Raw genomic sequence first — 27,455 nt, 5'->3', positions numbered from 1 at the left:
TATGTTTGTGTAGTTCTAGTTCACAAAATAATTCATCTAGTTTTAACTTTGACAAGTTCATCAAAATCTTATAGGCATTCATGATGGATGCCCACAGTGGATTTCGAGGAAATGTGTTTAAGGCATACCTTATCAGATCTCGGTTCTCTAATTAGTGGTCGATTGTGTGGAGTCCGTTGAGGATGCCCTTTATCCTCACGTGCAGCTAACTAGCAATCTCACCTTCCTGTATTTTGACATTAAATAATTTATTTAAAAATAAATCTCTCTTTATTACCTTTTCATCGTTGGTTCCCTCGTGTAGTTCTATGAGCTTGTCCCAAAGTTCCTTTGTGTTTTCATATGGGCCAACGCAGTTCAGCTCTTCTTTTGTTAGCTCACACTAAATTGTGTTGAGGGCTTTGAAGTCAATTTGTGTTTTTTTTCTTCATTTTCGGATTCCAATTTTTCGGGTCTATTGGAATTCCGGTGTTGTGGTCGACTGGAGCCTTGTACCATTTGACGATGTTGAACCATTGGTTATAGTATGTTTTTAGGTACACTTCCATCTGCTTCTTCCAGTACGGGAAGTCATCACCTTTGAATAGGGGAGGACAAACAGTGATGTGCCCTTCAAGTTGTGTCATTTCACAACTGTAGAAAAAAAACTTAAACGGGGTACCAAGACTTGGTCTTGGATTAGTAGTGTTTGAGATATATTTAAAAATATAGAAAAATTTGAGAGGTGTTGTACCAATCTCAAATTAAAACCGAACGAAAAAAATTATCTGAACAGGTAAAGTTTTACCAATTCAAATAGAATGCGAAAAACAAAGAAATCTAAAAATGATTCCCTCGACTTGATTGGTGGTTGCACCAATTCAGAGCAGAACATGCTCTAATACCACTTGTTGGATCGATCACACATGAGGGGGGGGTGAATCACGTGGTTTTCAAAAACTCGTCTATTCTGTTTTAAAATCAAAGTACGAACACAGTGGAAAACTAAGAAGAATGATAACACAAGAAGACATGAACGGTTTACTTGGTTCAGAGCCTTTGGCGACTCTTACTCCAAGACCCATGTCCTATAGACCTATCAACAGGTAATCCACTAAAGGCCTCTTCTGGTACCTCCAGAAGAGGAAATCGAGTGCAAAGAAAGTTGAACAAGTGCAACACACTACACTTGTCATTTTTATGTAATTCATTACAAAAGAAAATTATTGACACTTAAATATTAAAGTGGGAGCGCTCGTGTTGATGTCAGTCTGTGGACTACGATTGGGAGTCCTCGGAGTAGTCATCGGGCACAGCAACTTTACAGCAGAGCCGTCGCAGGAGCCCGGAGCAATCGAAACTTCAAATGAACGCACAGTAACTCGTTTAAGTGTTGTTGTCCAATGATTTCTTGATACAGCCTTATAAAAGGTATGGAGGGCACCTTTTATAGCCATGGAAGGTGCCTCCAATGAGGCAAGTTCGATCCCGAACAGCCCGGTGCTTATCCACGACTTTTGCTAAAATTTATCCCGCGGAAGGCGTCTTCTATAGCCATGGAAGGCGCCTTCAGACACTGTTCATCCAAAGACAAATTTACTCCTTTGTCCTACAAAACAACATTAGTCCAATAAACAAAATAATAATATGCAAGACAAATGTGACAGGAACTAGTCAAGGTCTCAACTTAGGGATCCCAAATAGACCTAAACTAGACTGACACTTACTGCCCCTTCAATCGGGGCGCGCCCTCGCTTGGTCACTCTCCTCCAGTGACTTATCTTAACTTACCAGTTTGCGAGACATCCGATCAGCTCGTCGACCTGTCTGACTTTATGCCGGCTATCCAGTCATCACGTTGACCTAGCTGGACTTCTTACCAGATATCTAGTCAGCCCGTCGACCTATCTGGATTTCGTATCAGCTATCCGGTCGGCCTGTTGACCTAGCTGGATTTCGTACTAGCTATCAGGTCGGCCCGTCGATCTAGCTGGATTTCATACCAACTATCCGGTCGGCCCGTTGACCTAGCTGGATTTCCTACACACTTAATCAAGTGGTTAGATCACAATAAAACCTAACTTAACTTACTTGTCATTCATCAAAACCTGAGTTTAACCGTTAGTGCAAAACTGCACCAATATATTTGACCAGAGTTTTGTATTAGGTTCAGTGGATAAAACTATTTGAAAATTTTCGAAGGCGTGGTTACTCTAATGATGTCCAGGTTGTTAATACAGTCTGACCTGGCTGTTGTTTTGATGTTGACACTAATTTAAGTTTGTATCAGATATTAATTAAACTTAGACTGATTAATGATCAAGGTTGATCATGTGGAGAGGAAAAGTCCAAGTACGGATACTTGGCACGCGAAGTCGGAGAGGGCTCGGTAGCTCGTTCTCCGGACTAGGTCAGAGAGGGCTCGGTAGCTCGTTCTCTGCACCAGACAAAGTCGGAGAGGGCTCGGTAGCTCGTTATCTGGGCTAGGTCAGAGAGGGCTCGGTAGCTCGTTCTCTGGACCAGACGAAGTCGGAGAGGGCTCGGCATCTCGTTCTCCAGACTAGGTCAGAGAGGGCTCGGTAGCTCGTTCTCTGACCCGGACATGGAAGTCGGAGAGGGCTCGGTAGCTTGTTCTCCAGACTAGGTCAGAGAGGGCTCGGTAGCTCGTTCTCTGGACCAGGAAAACGTTAGAGTTTAGGGCTGGGAAGCGCTAAAACCAACAGAGGCATTGGATCGGTTTGTTGACCGATCCAGTGATACTTTGGCTGTCTGGATCGGTCTGTCGACCGATCCAGTGACACCTTAGTTATCTGATCGGTCTCATGACCGATCAGTAACCACACAGTAGCTTTCTGTGGGTTATCTGATCGGTCTGGTGATCGATCAGTAACCAAACAGTACTTCATTGTATGTTATCTGATCGGTCTGTAAACCGATCAGAAGGAAGAGAAGGATTCAGAGGACTATAGGGGATCGGTTTGTGGACCGATCCACCTATAGGCTGATCGGTCCACAGACCGATCAGAAGCCTCCCAGACCGATCAGGATATGTCTTGATCGGTCCAGAGAGCTATGGATCGGTCTGTTGACCAATCCACAACGATGTCGTTTATCTTCTGATATTTCTCTACGATTTCTGATTCATCTGATCTAACCATCTGCTGTAAGCTTTTTGAGTTACAGATTGCAGGTGTCGTGCCAATGCTTGAATTCAATCTAAGCACCATCAGAAGAATAAGACCAAGTGCTCTTTCTACTGTGTTTCGCTGCAAATTGTGCAATTGAAGTGTCAACGTTCACTGGCTGCGATCAGTTGACAACAGCTTGACTCTTGCTTATTGGTTCGAGCTCAGAAACACCAGTGAAGACCATGGATGGTATTGGTGTGAGTTCAGAGAACCAGATAAGGAGGAAGAGTGATTGGCAACGCCTGAGTTGGTCGCAGTGATTCGATACAGGTGACAGTGATTCGGCTCTGGCTAAAGACAGTGAGAAAGTAGAGCAATAAGAAGAAGGAAGAAGAGAGGTTTGAAGCAGATTTTTTGAAAAACTCTCTGTCGATCAAGCAAGAGGCTGTGTGTTTGAGCTCTTGGCTGAGGAAATTCTTCTATCTCTGCGTTTTGATTTCATCGTGGTTGTAAGTTGATTGTTCATTCCTTTTGGCCACTAAACTCTGTAAGTCTTGTGCTTCATTTCAATCTTTTCTGAGACTTTGTGGAGAGGTTACTCCACCGAGAAGGAGAAATACTTAGCCGGAATTTGTCTGGGGTGTGATCTACCGAAAGATCAAGGGATCGTCCACCTTACGGACACGCCGAGGAGTAGGGGCAAGTTATCCCCGAACCTCGTACATCCTTGTTGTGTTAGTGGTGGGTTGTTTCTTTTCCTTGCATCAGTTTTCTTTTTGCTTATTTCCGCTGTGCTAACAAGTTTTTGTGAGGAATTAATTGAGTTTTTAGTGGAGGCTATTCACACCCCCTAACAAGTGGTATCAGAGCAAGGCGCTCTTCATCCAGATTAACACCCTAAAGAGCAAGAAGATGGCTATGAAGGAAGGTTTTAGCACCAATCGTCCACCCTACTTCGACGGAGCGGACTTCCAATATTGGAAGAGCCGTATGGAGTATTATCTCAAGACCGACATCTCCATGTGGTTCTCGGTCAAGGAAGGGTTCACACCTCCGAAGGACGAAGAAGGTAAGGAACTAGAGTCGTCAAGGTGGTCCGCCGAGCAAACTCGCAAAGGACAAGCCGATGCCAAGGCGGTGGTCACTCTACAATGTGGGATAGCCAAAGATCAACTTGTCAAGGTAGGTCCATTTGTGAGTGCAAAAGATTTGTGGAACAAGCTCATGGAGCTCCAAGAAGGAACTCGAGACTCTCAGATCGCCAAGAGAGACTTGTTCCTAAACCAACTACAGAATCTCACCATGAAGGAGAACGAAACGGTAAGTGAACTACACGGGAGATTCAAAGAGATCATCAATGGTCTTCATTCCGTAGATGAAGGCGTAGAGAAACGCGATCTTGTAAGGTACGCTCTCAAAGCCTTCCCGAGGAATGCCTTGTGGTCATCTATGGTAGATGCCTACAAGGTCTCCAAGGACCTTTCAATTGTTAAATTAGATGAATTCTTTTGTTAAATGGAACTTCATGAACTTGCTAACAAGGGTCAAAAAGAGAAAGGTATTGCCTTAGTTGCAGGAGAAAAGAGCAAGGATGGAAGAAGGAAGAAAGAAAAGAAGAAGGAGAAAGAGATTCCTACATCCTCATCCTCCTCCGAGTCCGATGATGAAGGTGGATCATCATTGAGCGAGATGGCCAATTTCGTAAGGAGAATCATGAGAAGGAGCCGGAGATACAAAGGGAAAGGTAAGTCTATTGATCAAAATGTTGATAAGACTAACGTTACGTGTTATGAGTGTAGCAAGAAAGGACACTATCCGAGCGAGTGTCCAAAACTCAAGAAGAAGGAGGAAAGGGCCAAGAAGAAGAAAGCTCTCAAAGCTACTTGGGATGAATCATCCTCAAGCTCATCGGAGGAAGAGAAGAAGGAGAAAAGCACTCGTCAATTAGCGCTCATGGCAAAGGAGGAATCGGATTCCGGAAGTGATACATCAGCCGCGGCTTCATCATCTTCAGATGATGAAGAGATAACTTCTCCTCACTTAGAAAAATGCTATAAAACTATTGCACATTTATCTACTTTGCTTAAGAAATCAAAAACTGAAATCAAATCACTAAAAGATGAAGTAGAACACTTGAAGACTCTTAGGGAAGATGAGGTTGATGACCTACATCAAGAGCTTCTTGAGGATGAAAACAAAGCCTTAAAGAGTGAAGTTGAGAAACTCAAGAAAATGCTTGAGAAATTCTCAACTAGCTCTAAGACCTTAGATATGATTCTAAATGCCCAAAGGGCGGTCTACAACAAGGCTGGGTTAGGATATCAACCTAAGGAGTCTAGTTTCATTTCCCTAGTGTCTAGAACCTAATTTCATAGATCACATGCTTCTAGGGTTCATGAGACTAGGAAGGGTGTGACCAAGGCATGGGTTCCTAGGTCTTTCATTGTAGATGCATTAGGTCCCAAGATTTGGGTACCTAAAACATCTATCTTTCATGTCTTGTAGGCATTTGTCAAGGGGGAGCTTCTATCAACTTGGTTTGTTGATAGTGGATGCTCTAAGCACATGACCGGGGACAAGTCACTCTTTACTACCCTTCAAAATAAAAATAGAGGTAATGTGTCCTTTGGTAATAATGGTAGCCTTAAGGTTATAGGAGTTGGAGATATTCATATATCCGAATGTCTCCAAATCAAAAATGTCCTTCTAGTCAAGGGGATGACCTTTAATCTCCTAAGTGTCAGCCAATTGTGTGATACGGGTTACACAATTGAGTTTCATTCAAGTCAATGTCTGGTCAAACACATTGACACACTTGACACGGTACTAGTAGGCACAAGGGTAGATAACATTTATCGAGTATTTTTTAAAAGTACTACTAATGCCTCTGCTAAGTGTTTCATGTCAAAAGAAGAAGAATCATGGCTGTGGCATAGGAGGTTGGCCCATGTGAACATGAAGAATATTCGAAAGCTGGCCAACAAAAGATTAGTGCGAGACTTACCAAGCATCAAGTACCAAAAGATAAAATTATGTGATGCATGTCAAAAGGGTAAGCAAACAAAAGCGTCTCATAAAGGTAAAAGCGCTGTAAGTGCATCTACTGCTTTAGATTTATTGCATATGGATTTGTTTGATTGTAGTAATATCATTTCATTGAATGGAAGTAGATATTGCTTAGTGATCATTGATGACTTTACTAGATATACATGGACTTTCTTTTTGAAAAATAAGGATCAAACCATAGATATTTTTGTTTCCTTTTGTAGAAGAACTGAAAATAAAAAATCAACAACAATTAAAACAATTAGAAGTGATCATGGTGGAGAATTTCAAAACCATAGATTTTTAGAATTTTGTCAAGAAAAAGGATATAGGCATGAGTTCTCTACTCCAAGGACCCCACAGCAAAATGGGGTTGTGGAGAGAAAGAATCGAGTCTTGCAAGAAGCTGCACGAAGCATGCTGAGTTACTTATGGGCTGAAGCTGTAAATACAGCTTGCTATATGCAAAACCGAGTTTTGATACATAGGTTTTTAGGAAAGACCCCCCATGAACTTTGGTTTGGAAAACCCCCTACAATTAAACATCTTAGGGTGTTTGGTTGTAAGGTGTTTATCTTGAACACCAAGGATCATCTTGGAAAGTTCACGGCTAAGGCTGACGAAGGGATACTAGTCGGGTACTCTCTCATCAGCAAAGCCTATTGAGTCTACAACAATAGGACTAAATTGATTGAAGAGTCCTCGGATGTAGCATTTGAAGAAATTCCTAAATCAAATGATCAATCAAGGGATGTAGGAGAAATTCAATTTGGACTTAGAAATCTAAGTTTAAATGATCAAAACATGAAAAGAGTCGAAATTGACTCCGATGATGATGAGCAAAGGCAAGAGAGGGCTCAGTCTGATCCTCTGCCTGATACTGAGCCCTTGCCTGTGTCTAGTGAGACCACTCATGAGGCACCGCCAACACCAAGGCAATCTATGATAGCCTCTAGTCATCCCCAAGACCAGATTGTGGGAGACATTCAACAAGGGGTTAGGACTAGATCATTCTTTAGAAATGAGTCTAATGAGGTCGCCTTGATCTCATAAATCGAACCAAAATTAGTTGATGAGGCATTGCACGATCCTGATTGGATCTTAGCTATGCAAGATAAGTTAGGTCAATTTGAAAGGAGCCAAGTATGGGACTTAGTTCCTAGACCTAAGAAGACCACCATTATTGGAACCAAATGGGTCTTCAAAAATAAGTTAAACCAAAAGGGAGAAGTCGTAAGAAACAAGGAAAGACTTGTAGCCAAGGGCTATAGTCAAGTCGAAGGGCTCGATTATGATGAGACTTATGCTCCCGTGGCTCGATTAGAGTCCATTCGTTTGATACTAGCTTTTGCTGCACATAGAGGTTTCAAACTCTATCAAATGGACGTTAAATCGGCTTTCTTAAATGGTTTCATTAAAGAAGAGGTCTATGTTGAACAACCACCGGGGTTTGTGAATACCGAAGCTCCAAACCACGTGTACAAGCTCAAGAAAGCTCTTTATGGGCTTAAACAAGCACCTTGAGCATGGTACGAAAGGTTGTCAACTTACTTACTAGAAAAGGGTTTTGTAAGAGGTCAAATAGACCCAACACTATTTCTGCGTAGAGATGGTGAAAACATATTTGTAGCCCAGGTGTATGTCGATGACATAATTTGTGGCTCAAATAACAAGGGCTATTTGAATGAATTTATCAATCACATGGAAAGTGAGTTTGAGATGAGTCTGGTGGGAGAATTGACATTCTTCCTTGGACTTGAAATCAAACAAACTCGAGATGGCATCTATGTCCATCAGATGAAATACACTCAAGAGATGCTCAAGAAATTCAAAATGAGTGACTCTAAGGAAGTATCCACTCCAATGGCGACGAACACTCACCTTGACAATGATGAAAATGGAAAACCAGTTGATCTAACGCAATATAGAAGCATGATCGGTAGTCTTCTATATCTCACAGCTAGTCAACCAGACATACTTTTTACTGTGGGCATGTGCGCTAGATATCAAGTATGTGCCAAGGAATCTCATTTAATTGCAGTTAAGAGAATTTTGAGATACCTTAAGGGCACAATTAGAGTAGGCCTCTGGTACCCTCGTACTGAGTCTTTTAATTTGATAGGTTATACCGACTCCGATTATGCTGGGTGCAAATTGGATCGGAAAAGCACTAGTGGGGGTTGCCAATTTTTAGGTCCATCATTGGTTAGTTGGTCAAGTCGGAAGCAACATTGCGTTGCTCTCTCCACAACCGAGACTGAATACATTGCCATGGGAGAGAGTGTATCACAATTGTTGTGGATGATCCACACCCTAGAAGATTATGGATTTTCGTATAAGGGAGTGCAAGTGCTGTGTGACAACATCAGCACAATAAACCTAACGAAAAATCCAGTCCATCATTCAAGGACCAAACACATTGAAGTGCGTCATCACTTCATTAGAGATCACGTAGCTAGGGGAGACATTACGCTCACATATGTTGAGTCAAAATCAAACCTAGCTGATATTTTTACCAAACCTCTTCCGGAAAATGAATTTAGTCATTTAAGGAGAGAATTGGGAATGTGTTTGGCTCAATAGGCCATTAGGACTTCATCATGATCGATAAGGACATTAAAACGACAAGAGGAATTGGGAAATTAACTTGGGCAACTTGGGGACATCTCACACAAACTATAAGGTTTAACAAATTATTTTTGTTTGCTAGAAATGGGGTGAGATGCTAGGATCAGCCGAATTATTCAAAATGTATCATGCATCCCTTGAATAATTAGGTCGAAGAGACATAAATTGAGTATGGGGAAGACCATTACATAATTCATATGTATTTGGTTCCTAGATCTTACTCATATATTCCAACCAAGGAAACTTGGTTGGACCTTTACCTAGAAATTATGTAACTTTGGTTGATGGACTGTTTGATACCTTTGATCGATACTTTTCATGATTTTGATTGAAACTAGGACAAGTCCTTGAAATAATGATAGCAATTTGGTTATATTTTGACAAACTTGAAACTGAACATAACAAGGTCGAAAATCTCAGTTTTCAAGCCTTGAGTTGTCTGTTTTTCTAAATGTCTGAAACTTTCGGACTATAAACAATTTCAGACCATAATCTTTAGGAAATAGTTATGCTTGTAGATTCTTCAGGCTCTAGGTACTGAATTTGGAAGTTTTACTAGAAAAACTTCTACGAATTATCGAACACCTCTACGAATTTCAGTTACTGAAATTACTGGAGAAACTTCAGTATCAGACACTGATCGGTCTACAGCCCGATCAGGAGAAGGTGGATCGGTCTGTCGACCGATCCAAAATCTCTCCAGACCATTCTGTTTGTAATCTGATCGGTCCAGGGACCGATCAGGTTCGTTTTGTATGCCAGGAAGCCTACTGATCGGTCTACAGACCGATTAGGAGTTCCCTGATCGGTCCGGGGACCGATCAGGTCAGTCTGGCACGCAGAGAGGCTACTGATCATTTTCTGATCGGTCTACAGACCGATCAGGAGGTTTCCTGATCGGTCCAGAGACCGATTAGGAGGTTCACTGAACGGTCCGGGGACCGATCAGGAAGTTTCTGATATCTCCTGATCGGACAGTCGTCCGATCATTTCGACACCTGGACACCGATCTCTCTTAAATCTTCCCGATCCTTTCTCTTCTCCTTTCACGCTGAAGCCCTAGCCGACACTTTTCTACACCTCAACTCTTCTCTTCTCTTTGCACGCCGAAACCCTAGCCAAAGCCCTAGCCAAAAGATACTTCAATGGCACCAAGGTAACTCCATACTTCTCTAGAACTACTCACCTTGGCATTTCAGTTTCATTTCTCACCATATCTGTGCATTTTGTTTTGACTTTTGGTTGTTGGTGGCTCCGGTGCTCACTTATTTGCCCCATTGTATCACATTGTTATACCTTAGGAAGAAACAAGTGGGTGAAGGGACCTCTAAGTCGCCTGAGAAGTCTAAGACTAAGGCTCCCTCCCGACCTCAACCATATGTCACCGGGAGATTCCCAAACCACCATTTTGAACAAGCCTTTAAACAACGGACTTTCAAATTGCTCCCTTGTAGGTTTGTGGATCGAAAATTCATGGACGAATTTTGTCCATCTGTGTCAGAAATCATTGCCTATTACAAACTCGATTCACTTGTCTATTTAGAACGAGATATCAATTATGACTTAGTATCTGAGTTTTATAACAACCTTCATCAAACTAATGATGTAAGTTATAAAACAAAAGTTGCTAAGAAGACTCTTGATTTCAGTTTCTCAGCCTTCTTTGATTATCTAGATTGCCGGAGGTGTTCAGGAAATGTCTTTTCTATATATCCTGATCTACCAGACCCCTTACCTTCACCCTTTGATATCTCATCTGACTCTATCTATGAGTATTTCTTCGGACATCCTAGACCGGGTGGGCTAGATGAATTAGATGATGATTTTCCTACTTTTGAAGCCTTGAGATTATCTGCCCCAGATTACATTCTTTTTAAGATTGTCACAAACTGTCTTCTGCCAATCACATCTAAACCCTTGTCTGAGATCCGACCATATCATTGTCTGATGCTTTATGGATTGCGTCGGCGTCTCGACTTTGACATCATGTCTAGCATCTATTCTTCGATCATCTCCTATAGTGAGCCAAACAGCTTCACTGTTTATATGTCTTATGGGCATATAATTACAGATTGGCTCGAGACCCTTCAGATTGATGTCTCCAAGGGTAGAATAGTCAAGATGGTCAGGCAGGACTGCAGACTTGGGAAACGGGCATTTTCCAAGTCTGGAATCATAGGACAGGATGGGGAGGTTCGGTGGAAGGATGGGAGAGCACTAGGTGAGCTACCACGGGCACCTCCACGACAGGTTGCGGCTGTTCCTGTTGCTCCTCCTCCTGCTGCTGCTGCTGACGATGGAGAGGCAGATCCTGATCTGCGCTGGCAGATCACCGAGATGGAGAGCCGCATTGATCGGCACGATGAGCTGCTGGTTGCTGAGCTCCACGGGTTGCGTGTTCGGATTGACCAGCGCTACGATGATCTACGCAGTCAGCAGTTGGCGACACATCAGGCGATTATGGGATGGATGGCCAGATACCCACCTCCGCAGTATTTCCCGGGCTATCCATCCTCGAGCAGCGGCATGCCACCTCAGGGACCCACTCCTCCAGCTGATGATGCTGATGCTCCTCATGATGAGGAGGCTGATTGATACACATTGTTCTATACTGTCATTTTGATTATCTATGTTCTGGATGTTGTTTGTTGGATACTTATGTCTGACATGGATACTTGCTGATTTTATATATTTATGCTGCTCATTTTCTTGCTTATGTTTCACTTCCTATTGGCTATTAGTATGCTGTTCATATGCCATGTCTTGTATGTCTCTTATTTCTTTATCACTGTCTTATAATACACTTAGAGGGCATTCTAGGTGGATTAAGAAAAAGACAGTATGGGTTAAGGGGGAGTCCTTTAACGTTTTCTTACCTAATTCGCACCTTTTCGGTGTTTGACAAAGGGGGAGAAGATAACTAAGTTTAGAGATAAATGAAAGTTTGGCTTTAGGGGGAGGATCTTGATTCCCCTATCCTTATATGGTGTTGTATCTGTCTTAGGGGGAGGATCTTGATTCCCCTAAAATTAGGGAAATATGAACATTTCTGATCTAAACTTAAATCGTGTTGTCAAACAACAAAAAGGGGGAGATTGTTAATACAGTCTGACCTAGCTGTTGTTTTGATGTTGACACTGATTTAAGTTTGTATCAGATATTAATTAAACTTAGACTAATTAATGATCAAGGTTGATCATGTGGAGAGGAAAAGTCCAAGTACGGATACTTGGCACGCGAAGTCAGAGAGGGCTCGGTAGCTCGTTCTCCGGACTAGGTCAGAGAGGGCTCGGTAGCTCGTTCTCTGGACCGGACGAAGTCGGAGAGAGCTCGGTAGCTCGTTCTCCGGACTAGGTCAGAGAGGGCTCGGTAGCTCGTTCTCTGCACCAGACGAAGTCGGAGAGGGCTCGGCAGCTCGTTCTCCAGATTAGGTCAGAGAGGGCTCGGTAGCTTGTTCTCCAGACTAGGTCAGAGAGGGCTCGGTAGCTCGTTCTCTGGACCAGGAAAACGTTAGGGTTTAGGGCTGGGAAGCGCTAAAACCAACAGAGGCATTGGATCAGTCTGTTGACCGATCCAGTGATACTTTGGCTGTCTGGATCAGTCTGTTGACCGATCCAGTGACACTTTAGTTATTTGATCGGTCTCGTGACCGATCAGTAACCACACAGTAGCTTTCTGTGGGTTATCTGATCGGTCTGGTGACCGATCAGTAACCAAACAGTACTTCACTGTATGTTATCTGATCGGTCTGTAGACCGATCAGAAGGAAGCGAAGGATTCAGAGGACTATAGGGGATCGGTCTGTGGACCGATCCACCTATAGGCTGATCGGTCCACAGACTAATCAGAAGCCTCCCAGACCGATCAGGATATGTCCTGATCGGTCCAGAGAGCTATGGATCGGTTTGTTGACCGATCCACAACGATGTCATTTATCTTCTGATATTTCTCTGCGATTTCTGATTCATCTGATCTAACCATCTGCTATAAGCTTTTTGAGTTACAGATTGCAGGTGTTGTGCCAATGCTTGAATTCAAACTAAGCACCATCAGAAGAATAAGACCAAGTGCTCTTTCTGCTGTGTTTCGCTGCAAATTGTGCAATTGGAGCGTCAACGTTCACTGGCTACAATCAGTTGACAACAGCTTGACTCTTGCTTATTGGTTCGAGCTCAGAAACACCAGTGAAGACCATGGATGGTATTGGTGTGAGTTCAGAGAACCAGATGAGGAGGAAGAGTGATTGGCGACGCCTGAGTTGGTCGTAGTGATTCGATACAGGTGACAGTGATTCGGCTCTGGCTGAAGACAGTGAGAAAGCAGAGCAATAAGAAGAAGGAAGAAGAGAGGTTTGAAGCAGATTTTTTGAAAAACTCTCTGTCGATCAAGCAAGAGGCTGTGTGTTTGAGCTCTTGGCTGAGGAACTTCTTCTGTCTCTGCGTTTTGATTTCATCGTGGTTGTAAGTTGATTGTTCATTCCTTTTGGCCACTAAACTCTGTAAGTCTTGTGCTTCATTTCAAATCTTTTCTGAGACTTTATGGAGAGGTTACTCCACCGAAAAGGAGAAATACTTAGCCGGAATTTGTCTGGGGTGTGATCTACCGAAAGATCAAGGGATCGTCCACCTTACGGACACGCCGAGGAGTCGGGGCAAGTTATCCCCGAACCTCGTACATCCTTGTTGTGTTAGTGGTGGGTTGTTTCTTTTCCTTGCATCAGTTTTCTTTTTGCTTATTTCCGCTGTGCTAACAAGTTTTTGTGAGGAATTAATTGAGTTTTTAGTGGAGGCTATTCACACCCCCCTCTCTAGCCATCCGAAGGTCCTAACACAGGTGACTCACCACAACTCAGAAGTTTATCCAAAGAATACCTATTTGTTCAACCCAAAGCTAAACTTGAATCTAACACAAAGTTAAACTAAATCCTGAAATCCAACTTAACTCATCTCACAAAATCATAGGATTCCCTAATTGAAAATATAGATCGGGTGAGATGACAAAGGATCAAATTAAAATTCAAAATTTAAATTTAAATTTAAATTTAAATTAAAAATAAAAATTAAAATTAAAAATTAAAACTCTAAATTTAAATTTAAATCAAAATTAAATAAGATTAACCTCCTAAATTATTTTCTAACTTAACTAATTATTAACTTAAATTAATTTAGAACTTAAACTTGTATCTTAAATTAATTTCTTAACCTAAATTAATTTTTTACTCAAATTAATTCTTAAATAACTTAATTAATTTTTTACTTAAATCAGTATAGTTAATAATGACTCCCACTTTATATAGGAAATCAAGTGAATATTGGATAGTAGTTGTTCAGACACATGACTGGGGATCACACTAAGTTCACTCAATAAATATAAAAAAGCCTAAGAACAGTTGTCTTTGGAAACAACGACAAACTTAAGGTAATTGGGATAGATGGCATCAAAATCAAAACTGACTTTATTGTAAAAAAAAAGTATTACTTGTTGATAATTTTAAATACAATCTACTTAGCATTAGTCAGTTGTGTGATTTTGGATATAAGGTGAGGTTTTTATCCTCTGAATGCTTAATCAAGAACATAGATAACCCTAACATAAACCTAAAAGGGTTTAGGAAGGACAATATCAATGCAATTAACCTAACCATCTCTTCACTTAGGTGTTACTTGACACAGAAAGAAGAAACCTAGTTATGACATAGAAAAATATCTCATAAAAATTTTAGAAACTTAATAAAATTAAATGACTTAGTTAGAGGCTTATCGAAATTATCTGACTTAGATTTAACAATCTATAATGCTTGTCAATAAGGAAAACAAACCAATCAACTCACAAATCAACAAATTAAACTCAAACAAATTCATTACTAGAATTATTACACCTAAACCTATTTGATTCCCATGGAATAAAATCAATAAATGGGAGTATCTATTGTCTAGTAATAATAGATGATTACTTGAAATTTACCTAGGTAAAGTTTTTAAAAAATAAATATGAAACATTTGAAGCCTTCAACAATTTCTACAAACAAATTGAAAATAAAAAAGATCAAAAAATCAAATGAATTAGAAGTGATAATAGAGGTGAATTTAGGAATCCTAATTCTAATACATTTTGACTAAAAAATGACTACCATCACGAATTTTCGTGCCCTAAAACACCCCAACAAAATGAAATAGTTGAAAGAAAAAATAGAACCCTACTTGAAGCCTCCAGGACAATGCTAAATGAATATCAACTTCCTAAATACTTTTGAGCAGAAGTTGTTAGCACAACCTGCTATGTACAAAATAGAACAATAATAAATAAAAATTACTTCATTTAAACTCTAGTATAATAAAATAACCAATATCAAATACTTTCAAGTGTTTGGATGCCCAGTTTATATACTAAATATAACAGAATACTTAGGAAAATTACCTCAAAAGTAGGAAATGGAATTTTTATATGTTACTCATTAAACAGTAGAAGTTACAGAGTATATAACAAAAATACACTAAGAATTGAAGAAATCACAAATGTAAAGTTTAAAGAATTTAACCTTAACTTAGAATAGACTCAGATTAAACCAATTGATTTTATTAGAGATAGCACTAGTCAAGAGAGAGCAAGTGAAAACCTAAGTTAAGAACACGAAGAAGAACATCAATCACAAGAAATGAACACACTATAACTATAAGGGTCAACCCAAATAATCCACTTGAATAAATAATTGGTGACCCAGATCTAGGAGTCCAAAATAGGTCATGCTTTAGAAACCTAAGCCAAATAGCCTCAATTTCTAACATCGAACCCAAAACAATAGAAGAATCATTAAGTGACCCAGAATGGATCTTAGCCATGCAAGAGGAAATGACCCAATTTGAAAGAAATAAAGTGTGGGATCTAGTTCCATTACTAGAATGTAAAAAAGTATTAAAAACGAAGTGGCTCTTTAGAAACAAACTAAATGAAAAATGGGAAGTTATTAGAAACAAGGCTAGATTAGTAGAAAAAGGGTTTAGCCAGATTGGGGGACTTGACTACGATGAAATTTATGCCCTTGTTTCCAGACTCGAATAAATTAGAATGTTGTTGAACTATGTGACCCATAAGGGTTTCAAATTATATCAAATGGATGTAAAGTCGGCCTTTCTCAGTGGATTAATTAAAGAAGAGATATATGTAAGTCAACTCCTAGGGTTTGAAAACTTAGAACACCCTAATCATGTGTTCAAACTATAGAAAGCCCTTTATGGTTTAAAACAAGCTCCCAGAGCTTGGTATGAAAGGTTAACCACATATTTAATCTCAAACAACTTCAAACAAGGTCAAGTAGACCCAACTTTCTTCGTAAAAACAATTGATCAAGGTTTTTTTATAGCTCAAGTCTATATAGATGATATAATATTCGGGTCAACTAACTCAAAACTTCTACAATAATTTATAACATTGATGGAATAAGAATTTAAAATGAGTCTAGTAAGACAACTAATATTTTTCCTAGGTTTACAAATTAAACAAACAAATGAAGGAAACTATGTTTATCAACAAAAATATGCACTTAAATTACTCAAGAAATTTGGAATGGAAAACTCCAAAGATATTAAAACTCCAATGGCCACCAATGTAACCCTAGACAGTGAGCCAAATAGAAAACTTACAAACCTCAAATATTACAGAAGTGTTATAGGTAGCCTACTATGCCTAACTACAAGTCGACCTAATATTTTATTTGCAATCAGTATGTGTGCTAAGTACCAAACTTGCACCAAGGAATCACATTTGGCTAATGTTAAAAGAATTTTTAGATACTTAAAAGGAATATCCAAAGTAGGAATATGGTACCCTAGAATAGCCAACTTCAAACTTATAGGTTTCTCTGACTCATATTTTGCCGGTTGTAAAATAGATAGAAAGAATACAAGTGGTGGTTGTCAACTACTTCGGCCATTGCTTGTTAGTTGGTTTAGTAGAAAGCAATACTATATATATTACTTTATCTACTACTGAGGTAGAATATATAGCAATAGGAGAATGTGTTGCATAACTACTATGGTTGATACACACCCTAAAATACTTCAATCTAAACTTTAAAAATACAAAAGTGTTAATTGATAACATTATCTCAATCAACTTAACAACAAATCTAGTGCATCATTCAAGAACTAAACGCATTGAAGTTAAGCACCACTTTATCAAGGATCATGTCACAAAAGGAGATATTGAACTCAATTACATTGAGTTCAAGTCAAACTTAGCTGATATATTTATCAAATCACTCCTTGGCAGTGAATTTAGCAATTTACATTGATAATTAGGAATGTGTTTCATAGATTAGGACTAATACTTTTAAAAAATATTAAATGGTTTGCAAATTCTAGAAAAAAGTCTTTACTTCTATTTTCTAAAATTCTCATTTCCTTAGATTTTCAAATTTGATTTTAGCCTTAGTCTAGATCAAATTCATAAAATGTATGATCCTATAGATTTAGGACTTAAGCATCTTACAAACACACTAGGTCTCCCTTGATTGTGTATCTAAAAACCTAAAACAGTGTAAGATGTATAGGAAAATTATTTGGACTTAAGATGCTTGTATCAGTGATCAGGTTAAGTAATTCATCTTACTCAAATAATAACTGGATACATGTACTTAGCTTGACTAACTAAGTGAACACTGCTATCTTCTGATAGTTAGTTAGTGGTTAGACATTTAAGGACAATTTCTAGATGACTATTTTTCTTAAATAATATCATGTTCAGGGGGAGAACACTTTTAAAAATATTTTTTTAACTTTCACTATTGAAAACAAAAATTATGTTTTGTTTTGATTTCTTTTACCCAAAATAACTTAAAATCATTTTAAATTCTCTCGAAAGGATTTTTTGAAAATATTTTTTTATTTTGTTAAAGGATCTTTTGCAAAAGTCTTTCGAATTTTTAAAAATTTCCTATAACAAAGGCCTATTTTGAAAATTATTTTGGAAATCTTTACTTAAATTTTTTCCCAAAATAACTTAGGATATTCTTGTTTAAAGCTTTTAAAAATATTTCTAATTTACAAATTCTTATTTAAATTACTTTGAAAATATTTCTAAGTTAAAAATTCTTGTTTCAAAAATATTTTGTAATTATTTCATAGTTCAGAATTTGTGCTTAAAATTCATAGTTTAAGATTATTTTAAAAGTATCGAAAATGCATTTTTGTGGAAAATTATTTGCCTTGAAAACTTTAAATTTGTGATAGTTTTGAAAAATAAGATCACTTTTAAAACTTGAATAATTATTTTAAAAATTCCTTTGAAAATATCATAGAAGCTACTCAAAATTTAAATCTTATCAGTTATTTTGCAAAAGCTAGCTTTCAAAACTTGTTATAAACGGTTAGACTTCTTCCAAATTAAGTGAATTTTCTTTAACATGAAAGTTAAGTGAAATTTTCTAATAAACCTAAAAATTTTGTACTTATTTTTACCAAAGTCTTATTACTTTCCATACTTACTTTGTAAGACTTATTATATTTTTTTCTGTGTATTTTTTGATGAATGTTAAAGGGGGGGGGGGGGTTAGAGTTTAAGTTAGAAAACCAAAGAAAATCAGAAGAACTTAATCCTAAAAAATGATCAAGAGAACAAAACTAACTGTCATATTTTAGATTTCTCTTAAAATCATTTTTTATATATATTTTGCATATTTTTTTCCTAACTTTAACTCAGGTTGTCATTGCATCAAAAAGTGGAAGATTATTGATGTAGTTTACACTAACGGTCTAACTCAAGTTTTGATGAATGACAAGTGAGTTAAGTTAGGTGTTGTTGTGATATAATTGCTTAACCAAGTATGCAGGAGTTGACCGGTCTGAAGGACCTAACGCCAGGCTGAAATCCAGCTAGGTCCATGGGACCCAATAGTTAGTACAAAGTCCAGATAGGTCAAAGGGTCGACTTGATATCTGGTAGGGAGTCCAATTGGGTCCACGGGACCTGAGGACCGGCAGAGGTCTGGTCGGATGAGCCTCCGGGTCGTACCCTAATACTAGGCCCTCATTTTACTAGTGGACGGCCATGTCTGATAGGATCCTTTAAGTCCGATCATCCTGTTGCCACTCACTCGGCCTGTAAGGAAATATGTTGCTAAACATGCAAACGCGCAGCGGTAAAACATATTTCCTCCAAAAGATCCATGCGAAGGGAAAGAGAAATTCTTACATATACTAAGTTTTCTAACATTGCATGAGAGATTATACCTTTGTAGCGTGCTCATGGACTCTCGACAGCTCGGATCACAGCACGATCTCGCGTTCGCGCCTCTACGGTATTCACATGAACAAGCGTTCGTTTGTCTCACAAACTCACAAAAGGAGAAAGGTTGTGCTAGCAACCTTGAAAGTGGATTTCGGCCAAGAGGAGAGGAGCAAGGAGAATGAAGAGAATTCATCCCAAAAATGAAGAGCAAAAAGCTTAAGTATTTTCATCTAATGAAAATACTTAATTAGCATTAATAGCCTTAATGAGCATTTACACTCCATTAAGGACCAAACTTGTAACTCCTCATTTCAAATGAGTGTAACTCTTCATTTAAAATTCAATTTCAAAAATTGAATGAAATGAATAATTGAATTTCGAAATTCAATAATTATCTTCATTAAATCTCACTTGAGTCTAACTCAAGTCTCCGTACTTGAATCTAACTCAAGTCTAATTCACTTGAGTCTAACTCAAGTCTAATTCAATCGAGTCTTACTCAGTTAATCCTCATGCAATTCAAATTCAATGAATCACTATTTCATTAATTCAAATTGACTCCTTGAGTCTAATTTGAATTTGACTTAATCCAACAATTAGATCCAATGGAGTCCAACTCAATAACTCCAATTCGGATTAGACTTAATCCAATGATTCATCATATGAACTCATCTTCAAATCTACTTGTTCTTTATGTGTGACCCAATATGTTCTCGTAACGTTGGCAATCTATCCAAATCGACATTTAGATACATAAGCAACGAGTGACATCTAGCAAAGCATCATTGCTACCCAAATGACGAGAAGGTCAAGATCCAACCTAACTTGTCCGTGGCTATTATCTTGTATGACTTTGTCCCTCTATCCTTGATATTTAGGTTGATCAATGAGGCATAGACCGTGTCATCCTCTTATCAACCTTTGTGTTTCTTGATCTCTAAGTAGACACACTCAATCAAATAAGCTCAATATCTCATATTGACTCATTTGTGCATGGTCATACTTTCTTGTATCCTACTAATCAAGGGGCTCATAGATATCTCTTTCGTTATATGGAAGGGATATATCCCATCTACATCACTCACATCCCTCCGCATAATTCATTCCATACCCAGTGATCGATTTTATTGTCCACCTTGTTACAAGTGACGTTTGCCGATATCAAAGTACACAACTCCTTATATAGGGAACCGTAGTGACTTCAGGTCTAAGGACTATTCATACCAATAGTCACATGAGAATATTTATGACACTCATATAACGATCCATGAAACATTCTCATGGTGGGTCATTCAGTATATATTCTCTAATATATACTCATGTGTCAACCTGATATCTCATATCCATGACTTGTAAGATCAAGTCATTTGTTGACTTACATGCTAGTCTCAACGCATTAATATTGTCCTTGTATATTAATGCTCGACTAGGAACAGTTAAGAGTAGTGTTCTCTACAATATCTCACTATCAATTCAACCAATTGATATATTATAGATAAGAACCTACTACCCAAAGACATTATTATACTTATTCAATTGACACTGAATTGAAATAAATATAATAACCAACTTTGTCTTTTATTAATAATGATATATGATACAAAATGAGCTCTTTACAATCATCTCATAATTGATACTAGGACTAATACTAACACGACCAACTTTAATGATTCGACGATTTCATGCCTTTAATCATCTTAACTTTAATCTCCACATTAACTATTTTTTTACCTTTCACTCGTCCTTAACGGGCTCCTAATACCGCCGCATCACAATATCCTATATTTAGCCAAAGGCTTTGTTCTCGATCGGTTTATTTGGCAAATTCAATCAATTAAAATGAAGGCGCTTAATGCGTGCCTCTCAAAGTTGGATTTCATGGAGGGCATGCCCCCACTTTTTGCTGCAATCTTTTAAAGATATATTCTCTATGATAGAAAATCTTGAAATTACTTGAATCTTCTTCCACTGAACTGGAAAGCGGCCTATCCGGTTTGGATGCATACAATGGTAGGAGGATGAACACTGACAAGAATTTTTTTTTCATCCATTTTTGGATTCAATTTGGTCACGGAAAATTAAAAGATGTTATGCACATGATTGAAATAAAAAATTATATTAAAAAAAGAGGATACCACCTTCTCTTGGTGAAAGTACCACTGCCACAAGACTCTTTGTGATAATATCCAACTTTTAAGTTCCAAGGTGAGTTTAGGTTAATAATATTCTATGCAATTGAAATAGCCTAAATTATATTTAATAGAGATAAATTTAGTGATATAAAAAGATCTAAAAATATATATGAATGGCACAGATCAGATTTATCCACGTTGAGTTAGTTTAATAAAAAATTATTATTTTTTAAATGATTTTATGGACAAGAAAGAATATATCAGTTCTTCAAATAAATATGTTATTTTTATTATTTCATCTGTAATATTTTATTATGTCGATTTAATTGAATTAAATTTTTATTCTTAAATTAATTTATTGGCATGTACAAATGATTCGATTTTAACAACACAGACGGTATCACCGAGTCTTGGAGATGCTTCCTAACCACTATTATTTTTAGTCTTAGAAGCCGCTATTCCACTTCAAATCCGATGTTGAGTTATCAATAAAGAATATATTGCTTTAAAATTGGCCCTACTTCTTAGATTTTTCTCTTCAATAATAACCCCGTTGACAAATTGGATGAGATTATATTTGGGCAAAAATTAAAATTTGCAAAATCGTAAGATGGTACTTCATTGCCAAGTAAAATTAAATGAGCATCTTATTTAATATGAACTGTCTAAAATAATCATTCGGCTTTATAGAAGGTAACAATTAGATTATATGATTATAGAAGCTAGTTGCTATAAAAATTGGATGCTAATTTCTATAATAGTAAATTTATATTATTTTAATTTTATTTTTTTTAGTAATAAATTAGTTAAAACTATATTTAAATGAGTAAAATAAGCATGTAGACTTTTGACATTCATTACATTTCAAATGAATATAATTTAATCATGATTAAATATTTAATTAGGTAGAAACTAGTATATAATTAGTACAACATACAATAGTTAGATACTAATTTTTACAAATTCTAGAAGCCACTTAGTGATAACTTTTTGAATCCATGGATATTTTTGGGATACAAATATACAATCATATAGGGACACTCATTTATTTATTTTTTATTTTTAAAAACAAGGTGCTTAAATAACTTTTATATATATATATATATATATATATATATATATATACGAAAATATTATCCTATAGTATGAATAGTACATTTGCGTGCGGTTTGATTGATCTAGACATGCCACGTCAAAGAGAAAACATGTTAAAGAAAAAAAATGTGAAATCTAGTTTCGCGAGCTCTAGTTCCATCGCTACAAATCTGGACATCGACAAATTGTCCCCTGCCGGATCGAGACCGAATTCTGACCGGATCACGGCCAAAATCTGATTATTTTGTGGTCAAAATCGGCCACAACACTAGGGACGCAACACTGTCAAATCCGGACTTGATCAGATAGGAATTGCCTCGGAACCCCCTAGGACTCAGATTCCCTCAGGGTATAATTTCAGTTTGTGGCGACCGGGTGTTGAGTAAAAGGCCTACGGGCAAGCGGCGATCGATGGTTCTAGAGCTCACGACGAGGTCGGCGAAAAAAATCAGAGTTTTTTTTATAAAAAAAATACATGACATTTTCACGAGGAATGCACCGCACCAAACCATATTTAGAGAACCACAGGATAAATACTATATATATATATATATATATATATATATATATATATATATATATATATATATATATATCTTTTTTATCTTATAAATATATTTAATTGAATTTTTTTCTGTTAGTATCAAAGTTGGAAAAAAATAAATTTTAATTAAATAATTGATAAGATAAAAAAATATAAAAAATTTATAATTTATACACGAGTTAATTTGGACAGTGATTTTTTTAAAATGAATTTATTAAATGGAAGACATCCGAAATATATAGAGATCCTGAAAAAATTCAGGGATAAAGGAATTGAGAATTTGAACAGATAGAAATGCACTTTGTAAGGCCACTTAAACTTTATTTTGATGAGTTATGATCCTTATTAATTATTAATTGTATTTGAAAAATTATTGATAGAATTTTGCACTATAAAATGAAAGCTCCCACTCACTACTCTCCCCCAAGCTCTTCTCTTACATTTCTCGCATTTTGATTGACGACGGTATGTTTCTCCGGCGAGGTTCCTCCTCTCGGAAGCGGAAACTCCGCGCTCCCTCCCCTTCGACTCTGACGTCGCCATCATCCTGGCCGTCCCCCTCTGCACCATAGTATGCATCGTCAGCCTCGCCCTCGTTGCCCATTGCGTATGGCTCCATCCCGCCGCCGCCTCATTCGCCCTCGCCCCCATCCCTGCTCCGCCAAACAAAGGCCTCAAGAAGAAGGCCATACGCGTTCTCCCCATGCTCTCTTTCAACTCCTCCGCCTCCTCCATCACGGACAGCGTCGTTCTGCTCGAGTGCATCATCTGCCTCGCCGAGTTCGCCGACGGCGAGGTGCTCCGCGTCTTGCCACAGTGCGGCCACAGCTTCCATTCCGAGTGCGTCGACACCTGGCTGCGTTCCCACTCCTGCCCCTCCTGCCGCCTGAACTTGGCAGACCCCGCCCCGCAGCAGTGCCCAGCAGTGCGGCTCGAGCTCCGGCGCCAAGGAACACGACGGCAGCGCTTCCAGTGCGTTCTTGCCGTGAGACGCAAAACCCACTAAACAAATTACTCATTTACCGGCGCCAAGGTGCACAACGGCATTTGTTGCTTTGCATGTAGTCGAAGTATTCATTTGTTGTAGACAAATAATATTTTAATTTTATCTTTATTACTCATCAATTAGTTAGCTTCCACTTTAACAGAAGCATGGTAGACTTGTGATTGGGTTATCTATTGTAGAATGAATAAACTTTTTGACCAAACTCACAGTTAAACCCAACCTAGAAAGCATTCAAGGTGCTATGTTTCTTTCTATGTACATAACTATGAAAGATTTGGGGGGCAGGATTGTTACAAAATCCTATTGCAGAGTAACAATCCAAAGTCCTATTGCAGAGTAGCTATGTCAATGGCTCGTTTATGAGGAAAGAAAAAAAGCAATAATTTTTCAACCATACTAAACAAAAATGTCGAACAAAACAAATCGCATGATTAACCAAAACAAAGCAACAACTAAGGATGAACACAGACTCAATTGGTACTAAATTAGATTAATCTGGGCCAAGATAAGTACACTAAATGAGCAGCGAACATCCAAACTATGGCTATTACCATTACAGGCGATGATGATAGCTTATAGGAATCTTCCAACATCAAATAGAAACAAGAACAAAGAAAATGAACAAGGAGAACACAGCATAGATCATCTTTCCTAACGATTTCCTCAGTCATCATCCTCTTCATCCTGTTACAATCAGAATATTAAATGGAATTTGTCAGCTTAGTTTTTTTTTAAAGTCATTACAGTTCTACAAACCTCTTCCTCTTCATCATCTTCGTCATCGTTCACCTCAGACTTGGATTTGTCGGATTCTTCGTCGTCATCTGCTGAAGCAGCAGCGGCAGGGGCAGGACGACTTCCTCCGCCAGACTGTTTTCCCGGCAAAGACGAAGATTTAGATGATCCAGCGCAGGAATTATTGGAGTAACAAAACAAAAGACTTCAAACTCAAGATCGCTACTTACTTGAGCCTTATTGTAGGCGGCCATAGTCTTTGTGTAATCTGATTTCAGCCTGGCTGCCTTGGCGACGTAGGGAGCTTTCTCCTGTAACGAAAGCAGATAAGTTTGATGTTTCTAAAGAATTGTCAATCTGATTGAGAGAAAGGCTACTCACATCCTCTGACAAGGATTTCCATTTGTCTCCTCCTGCTTTACCAACCTATTTGAATCGAAGTAATTAAAGGAAATATAACATCACTAAAAGGGAAGAAAAAAACGAAACTTTTGAACGAGAAACACTGCAGAAAGAAAGAGGAATCTTACTGCCGCAACCGACTTGTTATTCGGGTGTTTTTCCTTGTAAATCTTCCTGAATTCCTCCCTGCGCGTCCAATAAGTAGAATAAACCAACAAATCGATCAAAAAAAATGGAAACAAAACTTCGAAATCAATCAACGACCGAGAGCAATTGATCTCACATAAAGACGAAAAAGGCACTGGGAGGCCTCTTGGGCTTGTTGGGATCCTTGTCGGCCTTCGTCTTCCGAGGCTTCTTCGCCGCCCGTTCCGCTCCCTTCTTCACCGCAAGCCTTTCAGAAATCAGCGTTAGATTATTTATTTTTAATTTGTTAAAAAAACACTATCTTCCGCAATCAATCATCCGCAAAACACTCAAAAGAGGGAAATCGATACTCACTTGGTATCGGCCTTCTTGGGGGCGTCGGCCTTCGATTTTCCCCTCGTCATGGCGAGATCTGCAGCAAAAAAAATCGATCAGATCTGGCGAAAACCGACGGAAATCGCCAATAAAAACCAAAAAAAAAAAACGTAAAAGGAGGAAACTTCACCTTGAGATTAGGGATTCGAGACGGCGTCAATCGACAAGAGGGAGGCAAGAGGATGTTGTAGTGTAGGAAAAGGGGATAAGAAGGGGCAAGGAGTGGGTACGGGGTGAAGAAGCGAGGGCTCGAATCCGACGGCCCGCGATCGAACCGCGGAGACGATGTCGAAGCGAAGGGATTTGGAGGCCCGTGCTTTCGTATTATGACACGTCACCGATCCTTGTGATCGTCGCTAATTGGGTTTCTGCGGTGTGTTTTTGCCACCTCCGTTCCAATCCGAAAACTGCTTCCGGTGGGGCCTGGGGTAACGTTATGTATGTTCTTTTGTTTAATTCGGGTTTGGTTTAGATATTTTTGGTGGATATGATTATGGCGTTCGTTCTTAGCCGCAGTGGTAGGTGCTGAGTAAGGTTTCAACCGTTAGATTTGCATCGGACGGGAAGGAGAGAGACACGTAGAGGAAGTGATGTGTTTCGGGTAGATGAATACGCATGGGCTTAGCAAATGCGCGCTTCGGAGACGTCGGAGGAAAATACCCACGTTGTAATTGGATTGTAGGTTGGAATTCGTGGTTTAGATTCTTGCAGGATCAATAAGGGAAGGATGGGTCCAATTGAAGACAAGGGAAGTAGTTATTGCGAAAATTTAAAGCACATTTATTATTATTTATTTATTTATTTATTTATTATTATTATTATTATTATTATATATAAAATGTCTCATATTATGTGTCATTGGCATTAGCATGCCCCACATGCCCACTAAATGGCGTAGCCAGACTAAGCTTTACCTTGCTCTAGTCCAATGTAGGGGAGCAGCCGAATAATTATTAAATTTAGATGTTGAGATTGAATCTAGCAATTTAATAATTTTAAGATTTTCATCTTAGTTAAATTTAATAGTCCAATAATTTTTAAGCTTATATATTCAATTCAAATTTAACTATCTAGTAATTGTTAGACTTACATATTGAGTCCAAATTTAAAAAGAATTTTCTTTTATTTGTTGTTAGACGTATTTCTAAATCATAAAAAAATACACATAGAATAATAATAGTCCAAGACAGTTGAAATCCTGACTAAGTATTATGCCCATTTTGATCTGGCATTAGCATCAACCTTTGTCTATCATCTGCTACTGCCACGTAGTGAAATCTGGATTCACAAAAATCTAAAGTTTTATATGTTAGGTTTTGGCCTTCCAAGTCCTCGTGAATTGTTTGTACAGGTGACCGTGACACTAACGTATCGATAAGAAATGTTATACCTTCATCAAAATTTAGGCACGGTATTAAATAGATAAACAAATTATATCATACATTGAATAAAAATAAAGGCTAAATAACTTTAAACTTTCTTATGTTTTCCTTTCAAAAGTAGTTTATCCTCCTATATTTAAAAAATGACACTTAGTCTCCCTATGTTTTAAAAAAAAATGACAAAAAAACAATAAATAACCAAAATAACCCTTACCTAAATTATGGCTAAATAACTTTAAGTCTCTTTTATTTTTCATCCAAAAGTAGTTTTTCTTGTATTTAAAAAATGACACTTAGCCCTTATGTTTTAAAGAAAAAAAGGAAAAAAATAGTAAATGATCAAAATAACTCCTTTACTATTCTACATGTTAAAATTATTCTAACTGAAATGTCCTTATTCAAGGTAACCTTAGATTTTTAGACAAAAAGAAAAGTAAAAATAAAAAATCTCACATAATCATTGAAAGCTTAATCTTAACCAAACCTGATTGATATATAGGTAAAAAATTTCACTTATTCATAAAAATACTCTCACAAAATTTTTACTGGTGCATGTATAAATTTTGTGAGAGTTTTTTTAGGAACAAGTGAAATTTTTGACTTATATATAAATCAGTTTTGATTAAAATTAAG

General features: G+C 38.0%; 1 protein-coding gene and 1 pseudogene across 1 annotated transcript; one reads left to right on the top strand and one right to left on the bottom strand.

Annotated features, from left to right (window-relative positions):
* The first annotated feature begins 23,235 nt into the window (after nt 1–23,235).
* Nucleotides 23,236–23,764, top strand: LOC121972250 (annotated as a pseudogene).
* Nucleotides 23,765–24,240: 476 nt separating this feature from the next.
* On the bottom strand, nt 24,241–25,732 carry LOC121969573 (DNA-binding protein MNB1B-like). The gene is made up of 8 exons (XM_042519739.1): nt 25,571–25,732; nt 25,420–25,477; nt 25,202–25,312; nt 25,047–25,104; nt 24,898–24,942; nt 24,747–24,827; nt 24,538–24,651; nt 24,241–24,465 (listed from the first exon to the last, which is right to left on the bottom strand). The coding sequence occupies exons 2-8, from the start codon at nt 25,467–25,469 to the stop codon at nt 24,445–24,447; spliced, it is 480 nt and encodes a 159-aa protein (XP_042375673.1). The 5' UTR covers nt 25,470–25,477; nt 25,571–25,732; the 3' UTR covers nt 24,241–24,444.
* Between the last annotated feature and the right edge of the window lie 1,723 nt (nt 25,733–27,455).

The sequence above is a fragment of the Zingiber officinale genome, chromosome 4A (genome assembly GCF_018446385.1).
Source record: "Zingiber officinale cultivar Zhangliang chromosome 4A, Zo_v1.1, whole genome shotgun sequence".
NCBI classification, from domain to species: domain Eukaryota; kingdom Viridiplantae; phylum Streptophyta; class Magnoliopsida; order Zingiberales; family Zingiberaceae; genus Zingiber; species Zingiber officinale.
This window is presented reverse-complemented; position numbering and strand designations above follow the sequence as displayed.